The following is an 8,645-nucleotide window of genomic DNA, read 5'->3' as shown; positions in this document are numbered from 1 at the left end:
CTTTGCGATCTATTTTATTTGCTCTTTTTATTCATATCTACTAAACCAAAAATACAAAAATACTTTGCTGCACTTTATTTTATTTGCGATCTATTATTTCAATCTATTATAACTTTCTCATGTCATCATGCAATTTCTGGTGTCGTACCCCGAAAGGGATTGACAACCCCTTTAACATGTCGGGTTGCGAGGTGTTGTTATTTGTGTGTAGGGGCTGTTTATGTTGTGTTGCTTGGTTCTCCTACTGGTTTGATAACCTTGGTTTCATTTCTGAGGAAAATACCTACTGTCGCTGTGCTGCATCATCCCTTCCTCTTTGGGGAAATACCGACGTAGCTTCAAGCGACATCAGGCGCCATCTGCGAAGAGCACGTCCCTCATCCCCGCGTGGAAGATTATGCCAACCATTTCCGATTCTTCACCGAAGTCATGACGCGCCTGGAGGACTGGGCTGCGAGGGCTCGCGAGCTCGTTGAGGAGAAAATCCGAGGCCTCCTTGGGCGCGCGTTCTCCCGCGTCTTCAGTCATCTCCAAAACCTCGACCCCAACTTCGACTTCGACGCCGCTATTGCCCCAATACCCGGGGCTATCCGGGATAACCTGACATGCTGGGTAGATGATAACATGGACGCTCTGGTCAGGGCTTTTGCCACCGAGGATGATGGTGAAGACGACGCCAGCGATAGTGCCAGCAGCGCGTACGAGAGCGACCGGGACGATGCTGCGAGCGGCATGTCCAATTGAGCCTGCTCCCCTTCGCTTGGACCTGCACGCAAAGACTTGGACATGGGAGGGGGAGCCCTTCGTGTATGTAAATTAACGTCCCATCTTTTAGGCCGGACTTGAAACGTGCTTCTGCAAGCTCACGAGCCTCTCAGCAGGCTTGCTGCTGTGACTTACCTCGGTCCAAGCAGGCCTTGAACTAGTTTTGTGGTTGCCGATGTGATTTTCTCCTGAGGGGAGCCCTCCATGGGCTCGCGAGGTTCCAGGTCTTCCGAGGAGCCCGCTAGTCCGCCCGAGAGGGCCTCGCGAGGAGCGAACGCCAGATTATGGCAGAGTACGCGCGCGGTGGCCCTGTGGCGATTGTGCTCTTGGTCCTGGGGGGTTTTCCGCCACTCGGGCTTGCCTGAGTGCGGTCAACGCGCGCACACCACGCCCAGCCCGCGCTCGCGAGGCGCTCGCAAGGGGAGTGGGAGCAGGTGCGAGTCTCGATATAAAGCACGCAACCAAAACGCAAGAAATCAACACGAACAAGAAAAGACTCCTCCCACGCTTGACAACAAACGATACTCCAAATTCAATCCAAAAGGGCGGCGAATCAAGTTACAGAAAAGCAGATGAAAGCAAATGGCCGCGTCCAGCACCTAGCTAGTCTTCTTGTCTTCCCCCCAGCGCGGAGCTAAGTGCTTTCACTGGCTGTGAGCATAGTCATTGGGGGACAGTGTCGACGGCCCGCGCGGAGCATGGTGCTTCCACTAGGACGTGGGCGGGAGCCCCCGAGGCCCGAGGGCGGCACTCTGGAGACTCCGGGGCGTGTACAGCCCCACTCATTATTACGTGAGAGTGTCACGAGCGGAGACCTTCATAGGCGTGAGCCTTGCTTCATATCGCCAGACGAGGGCCCCGCCCTGCGCCACCCCCGACCACCGTTGGGGCGTCCGGAAACCAGGACGAGGCCAAGGGGCAAAGGGGACGCTGGCGGCGCCCTCGGCGACCACAAGCACTCTGCCGGGGGGAAGGGCTCGCCGGCGCCTCCCCCGGCAGAGGACCTACCTCCGTGCAACGCCTTGCTCTGTGCAGCGCGGGGGAGGGCCTGAGCACCACCCCCGCTGGGGGCGGAGCCACCGCCCTGGGGTCTCCGATTGCTACCGTGGCCCGGTTTACTTGCAGCTCATGGTTAGCGTAAGCTTGCTCCTGATATATTGGTTGTACCCCGCCGTCGTCGTCGCTGAAGGGGTCGGCGAAGCCCCCGGGCGACTCGTGGAAGGCCCCTGCTTCGGGCGTTCCGCCATTCCATCCTGGCCCGGGGAACGAGTCGGGGCCTTCCCCCGGCACGTACCCCAGGTTCACCATGCGGGGCACATAGGCGTCCGTGGTCGCTCCGCCTGAGCCATCGCCTGGGTGCCCCACGCCTTGAGCCACTAACCGCGATGCTTGGCCCTGGTGGCCGCTGGGTGGCATTCCAGTGCGTCCTCGGGGTGGACCGCCAGCGCTTGCCTCCCCCGGCGATGGTGCTGTAGCGGCGGGACAGGCTGCGTCGGGATCCATGTTGGTGTTCTCGGGTCCCCTAGCGCCCCAAGGGGCGCGCGAGCTCGCTTGGATCTCGCGCGTGCTTCTGCCACAACCTGAGGCGTGGGCAAAGAGCAAAAGGGCGGCGTACCTCTGCAGGCGGCGTTCAGTAGTTCGGCGACGCGCTCCAGCAGCGCGTCGCGGCCGCTCTCTGCCAACCTGCATTGTAGTAGCTCCCGCGCCACGATGAGCGCGACCCGCATGTTCGCCTGCTCTCGTCGGGTGTGCGGTGCCGTTGCCGCAGCGTAGCTTGAGGATCGCGTGGCGGCGCGCGTGCACCGCGGTGCGAGGGCGGAGGGCGCCGGTCCGCGCCGCCCGCGCCCGGGGGTGTTGGGCAGTGCGCGGGCCGCCTGGAGTGCGGACTTGAGGTCTTCTTGAGTGAACGGTGGTGCCCGGGCAGGCCAGGCAGCCCAGTGGTCGGCATGGGTCCTCGGATCGTCAGACATCGGAACCACGGGGTGATGGCGGGCCGACTGATGGAGGAGAAAGCTTCGGCGCACCCCTACCTGGCGCGCCAAATGTCGGATTCAGGGTTCCGCAGACCCTTGAGAGGTTCGAACTCTGGGGTGCACACGAAGGACTCTTTCTCCCCAGCCTGCTTACCCAACGATTCCACGGCTTAGCTCGATGAACCCAAAGAACACAAGACACAGAGATTTATACTGGTTCGGGCCACCGTTGTGGTGTAATACCCTACTCCAGTGTGGTGGTGATGGATTGCCTCGAGGGCTAAGGATGAACTAGTACAATGGGTGAACGACCTCAGGAGGAGAGGTGTTCTTGAGCTCGATGAGATGGTGAGAAGGCCTTGGTGGACTGGATCCAACCCAAGATGAGTTTTCCTCCTACGGTGATGGCTAGTCCTATTTATAGTGGCCTTGGTCCTCTTCCCAACTGTGTAGGCGGGAAGGGATCCCACAACGGCCAATTTTGAAGGGAGACAATTAGTACGAGCTATCCTGACAAAAGTAGTCTTCGCCTGCCAAAGGCTCTGGTGGTGACGCTGTTGTGGGCTCCATGATGACCTCCGTCCTGCTGGTCTTGATCTCGTTGCACCGATATGGAAACCTTTGCCTGATGCCTCAGGACTCCTCGCCTGCGCTTGCCTCTTTAGCACCAAAGAGGAAACTGGTACACTGCGCCCGCTGGCGCCCGCCTGGCCTTGGTCGCCATGGCTCATGTCATGTGAACCTCGCGAGGTGCCCCCGCATAGATATCTCCGCTACTCAGGAGCCGGCCTTGCGAGGCCGCCCCAGGGAGGTCTTGGTGTCGTCCGCCTCGCGAGGCTTGGCCCCTCGCGAGGGTCTCGAGTTGTTGCTACCGAACCTGGGCCATACCGGGCCGTTGATGGAGCCACGTGGCGGGCCGCAAGCAGGCAAGTCTGGGTAATCCCGTTCCCAGGACGCCGGCAAACCTCACCTTTTAAATTTACCGAGCCTGATATAGCTAAGATAGTTGTTTGGTACGTACGCTATTCGGTTGTGTTAAACACTGTCAATTACCAGCCATAAGCGTAAATCAACGTGTGCTTTGATGGTTATGAGTGTAGTGGTACCTCAGTCATCAAGGACCAAACCTCAGTTTGGCTCCTTGGTATCTCATAAAGGAGGAATATTCTTCCATTGAGAGGCGATGTTTTCATCGATAGGGAGGCTCAGTCTCAAGGCGTGTCGGCTCAGTCTCTCGAAGGTACTCATAGAACTATGATGTGCGTGCATCCGTTCAGAGAAGAGAGTGTATGTACGTGTTTGTGAGCGTTTGCTTGTGTGTACCTGTTTCTCAAAAAGAAAGATTAGCGGCCGTCACAAAATAGCGTACGCCACAAAATAATAATAAAATTTGGGGAAAAAAACGTTGCACCAACGGAGCGTAGGCCACTAAGAAAGTTAGGCCAACATACAGCCCACCCTAGTAAAGAAGACCCAGTTCATTGTGTTGTTCCTCCTTTTGTTTCGGCCTTTATTACTTGTCTGCCTGTGGGCCCTGGGGCACGGTCACGCTCAGCACCGCGTTCACACGACAGTTGTTTCCTCCACTCGCCATGGGCGGCCCCTCCCCGAGCTCCCGCGCCTCCACGATCTAGCGCGGCGGGCTCGCGCTCTGCCGTTGGCGGCGCCGCCCAGGCTGCAGTTTCCGCGTGCTGGTTTCTGCCGTGGGGCACGACCTGCTAACCGCGCGGCATGGGGAGGAAGCCTGATCCGGCGAAGCCACACTACGGCGGCGGCTCCGCCTCGCCGAAGACGGCGAGGAGGGCTCAGCCTTCCCCGGTGTTCCTGGGCACGGCTCTGTTCGTCCTAGGCTTCGTATCGCTCTTCACCGGGCACATCGTCACCGACGCCGACTGGTCGCGGATCCGGAGCCGGTGGCGGTCCAATCAGGTGACTGATTGAAACTTTGCCCGTTTTACTGCATAGTAATAATTCGACAGAATTTTGGATAAGTTTTGGTTTACGCGGTTTGTTGAGTGTGATTTCTCTGGATAGAGTTTAATTCTGGTCAGTGAAAACTAGTACCGATGGCTACGCCTGTCACATCGTAACCTAGAAAGAAATTGAAGGGACTGAAGGAAGAGCTCACATTTTTGCCAAATATGCGTCGTTTTCCTAATAAACTAGCCAATCAAAAAATTCAGTATGTGTGGTTGAAAGATTACTAGTTACCGTCTTATCTGTTCATGCATAATCCATTGCAAACTTCCAAGTCATTCTCAATTGATATTGCTCTATGATAATAATAATGTGCAGGTTAGAAACACCGAACCCATTGATATTTGGAAATCAAGATATTCCAACTTGTACTACGGATGCAGTGGGAGGAGCCCAAAATTAAGATGTTAGTCTACTCGATCAGTCAAGTCCGTCCCTTTTAAACTATGTGAAGAGCGGCAAAATTTACAATCTTGAGGTTTCTCTGTGTTCATCTTCCAGCAGCTGTGCCGGAGAACAGTTCTACTGGCTACTTGCTGATTGCTACTAGCGGGGGACTGAACCAACAACGCATAGGGGTATAATCTTTTTTCAACTTGTAATTGATTTGTTTCTCTTATCCATTATATTACCATTATGATCTTCAGTTTCCAGATAACAGATGCTGTTGTTGTTGCCTGGATTTTGAATGCCACACTTGTTGTGCCCGAGTTAGACCACCACTCATTCTGGAAGGATGACAGGTGATTTAAGAACTTGAGATTACATGGCATATTCTATGGTTGTTTGCTCCTCACAGGTACTTGTCCTCATACTGCATGTGTTCTTTGCAGTGAATTCTCCGATATTTTTGACACGGACTGGTTCATATCGTACCTATCAAAGGATGTAACTGTTGTTAAAAGGATCCCTTATGAAGTTATGATATCAATGGATAAACTTCCATGGACCATGCGGACACCTAGAAAATCCATGCCTGAGTTTTACATTGATGAAGTTTTGCCTATTCTGATGCGAAGGAGAGTAAGTAATCCAAACAAGCGGTTTGGAACTTGTTGCATATTACTCCGTATTTATCGAGTACATGCTACTATTTATTGCTTCTATCCTTGTCAAGCATGTCATCATGTACAAACAGAAGTTATTTCATCTCGCAGTCTTTCTGCTTATTACTTTGTTTAATTTCAAGATATAACCATTGTATTCATCTGCTTTAGTGCAAAGTTACGTGTGTGATAACCTGAACATCTGGTTGTCTAATTACTTACTGTTGCATGGTCAGCTTGGTAGTCTCATTTGTTCGTTAAGAGAATACATCCTGATTTCCCTGAGGTATATTAAATACTGTGTTAATTGGCAGTGTATATGAAATCATTATAGCGATATGTGAGTCATCTGTTCTGATGAACTGAGGAATATATGAATACAGCTACATTTTCCTAGTAGCTCAGCTGTCGAAAATTTTGCAGGCTTTGCAGCTAACTAAGTTTGATTATCGGCTCGCCAATGATCTTGATGAAGAATTGCAGAAGTTACGGTGTCGAGTAAACTTTCATGCATTAAGATTCAAAAAGCCCATACAAACTTTGGGTAAAAAATTGGTGCGAAGATTGAGAGTCATGAGCTCACGATATGTCGCCATTCACTTGAGGTATGGTCCCTAAATGGAATTTATGAACATTTCGCTGAAAGTACGCATATTTTACTAAACATCAATTTTGGGTTATGTCATTAGGTTTGAACCTGACATGCTTGCATTTTCTGGCTGTTACTATGGTGGTGGTGAAAAAGAAAGAAAGGAACTGGCTGAAATTAGGAAACGGTGGGATACATTACCTGTAAGACTCTGAAACTTGGTGAGATAATGTGGTTTTCCTATCGAATAATTCTCAACAGATGGGTCCATAACTATAATTATCACTTTTCACTTCCTTTATTGTTGGCTCTTTGTTGGGTTTTGTGTTTCTCTTTTGCACCTACAACTACAAGAATATGTTGAGTATGATTTCCCAAAAGAACATGCTGTTTGAGATGATGATTTTACTTTAAGTTATGATATTTGCAGTGATTGGATTTTGGTCAGTTGGTGTCATTTAGTGTAAACTTTAAATGGTGAACTGATTTTAGATTGGTTATTACTAGCAGGACTTAAGTGCTGAGGATGAGCGCACCAGGGGAAAATGTCCATTAACTCCTCACGAAATTGGTTTAATGCTGCGAGCTGTTGGTTTTGGCAATGAAACTTACCTGTATGTTGCTTCTGGAGAAATATATGGCGGAGAAGAAACTCTTCGGCCTCTGCGCGAACTCTTTCCAAACTTCTACACCAAGGAGATGCTTGCTGGCGATGATCTGAAACCATTCCTTCCTTTTTCTTCACGATTGGCTGCTATCGACTTCATTGTATGTGATGAGAGTGATGTTTTTGTTACCAATAATAATGGAAACATGGCCAAGGTGTTAGCTGGACGCAGGTATATACATCCCTCTTTTTTTCTGGATATGTTTGGGTATTTTTAGAATATACTACATTTGTAGAATATATTGCAATACAATGCAAAGAAGTGAATTGAGGTACGGTCCACAGTGCCCATGCACCCTAGTTATCTTATCCCTATTCCCTAATGCTATATATGGTGTCTTTGTCTGTTGGTGGTAGTTTATTTATACTCGTTTGATTCTACATTTAATATGCTAATGGTCTTCATGTCCTATCAAATCTGTAGGCGATACATGGGCCATAAGAGAACTATTCGCCCAAACACGAGAAAGCTCAATGTATTATTTCAGACATGGAATCAAACGGGTTGGGATACATTTTCACGGAAGGTAAAGAAAATCCAGCGGGGCCTTATGGGGGAACCAGATGATCCCAGACATGGACGAGATGATTTCCATGAGATGCCATCATCTTGTATCTGCCAAAGAGTGCCAGTGAACAGATCGGCAACGATGCAAACTCGAAACTTGTTATCTCAAGTGAGGTAGACAACGAGAATTCTTGGAGATCAATTGAGCCTGGCCTTGATGCAAAGGGAAAGTACATATTTTGCAAGTTAAGAGGATGATGGAACTACAGATGCTGACGGCAGACGTAAAACCATGGCACGTCAGCTCATGATGTTCTGGTGGTTGGCACTTGGCAGGGATGACAAACACTTTGCATACTGTCAGCTCTAGATTAGTTCTGTTAATATGTTAGCTGAATCGAAGAAACTGCCACGGTAAGGAGCATGCCTAATATCTCGTATAACTAAACTAAAGAAACCACCACGGTAAGGAGCTATACGTACTAACTGGATGTATGTCATGCCTGTAACTGTGATTGTAATGTGTACATGAATGACTACGGTGTGCTGTCAATTACAACGTTGGTTTTTTTTTTTTGCTTTTTTTTTTCTCGTGTGTGTGTGTGGAAGGCAATAGTGCTTGGTATGCTTATTGTCTGGTAATGCAACAAGGCCTAACTGAACATGCATCTACTTGAGCCGCCTCCAACTTGGTGCGTTCAAAGTCGCCAATCTGTCTGTAACCTTTTACCTTGGACATGTCTTTTCCCATCAGAATACTAGCAACTTTAATACTCTGTCTTATGCCATGTTGCACGGATGTCGGCTTTGTTAGAAAACTGATGCCGTACAGATTAACTATGCAAATTATGTTTTTATATGCTGGTACCGACCTTTTTTGAGAGAGCAAGTGCCCAATTCTTCATTCATTAGGATCGAATTACTTCTACATAGTTTCTGTTGCTTTCTACATGATTCTTCTTCAGAACCCAAGTGACCTCTATAAGTACAAAGTACAAACACTGATAGTTTTAGTTCAAACTAAAAACACTGATAGTTTTAATCATATGTTAGTCCAGATATTTCTGCTTGCTTACAAAACATAGGAAGAATGAATTTTTTTGTTCTAAAATCAACCAGA

General features: G+C 49.7%; 1 protein-coding gene across 2 annotated transcripts; it reads left to right on the top strand.

Annotated features, from left to right (window-relative positions):
- Positions 1-4,230: 4,230 nt before the first annotated feature.
- On the top strand, positions 4,231-8,102 carry LOC109755126 (O-fucosyltransferase 29). 2 transcript variants are annotated; one of them, XM_020314010.4, is made up of 9 exons: positions 4,231-4,667; positions 5,034-5,121; positions 5,217-5,293; positions 5,370-5,458; positions 5,549-5,738; positions 6,185-6,366; positions 6,451-6,553; positions 6,861-7,189; positions 7,442-8,102. In XM_020314010.4, the coding sequence occupies exons 1-9, from the start codon at positions 4,470-4,472 to the stop codon at positions 7,701-7,703; spliced, it is 1,518 nt and encodes a 505-aa protein (XP_020169599.1). In that variant the 5' UTR covers positions 4,231-4,469; the 3' UTR covers positions 7,704-8,102. The 2 variants fall into 2 exon arrangements, with proteins under 2 accessions (XP_020169599.1, XP_020169598.1); XM_020314009.4 differs by having other exon boundaries at positions 6,858-7,189.
- The last annotated feature ends 543 nt before the right edge of the window (positions 8,103-8,645 follow it).

This window comes from Aegilops tauschii, chromosome 2, assembly GCF_002575655.3.
Source record: "Aegilops tauschii subsp. strangulata cultivar AL8/78 chromosome 2, Aet v6.0, whole genome shotgun sequence".
In the NCBI taxonomy this organism is placed as follows: Eukaryota; Viridiplantae; Streptophyta; class Magnoliopsida; order Poales; family Poaceae; genus Aegilops; species Aegilops tauschii.
This window is presented reverse-complemented; position numbering and strand designations above follow the sequence as displayed.

Bases quoted from the DNA above. Each gene is read 5' to 3' on its own strand.
- LOC109755126 (XM_020314009.4), top strand. From the start codon at position 4,470: ATGGGGAGGAAGCCTGATCCGGCGAAGCCACACTACGGCGGCGGCTCC. The intron at 5,739-6,184 runs GTAAGTAATCCA...AAAATTTTGCAG, and splicing joins CTATTCTGATGCGAAGGAGA to GCTTTGCAGCTAACTAAGTT. The intron at 6,554-6,857 runs GTAAGACTCTGA...GGTTATTACTAG, and splicing joins AACGGTGGGATACATTACCT to CAGGACTTAAGTGCTGAGGA.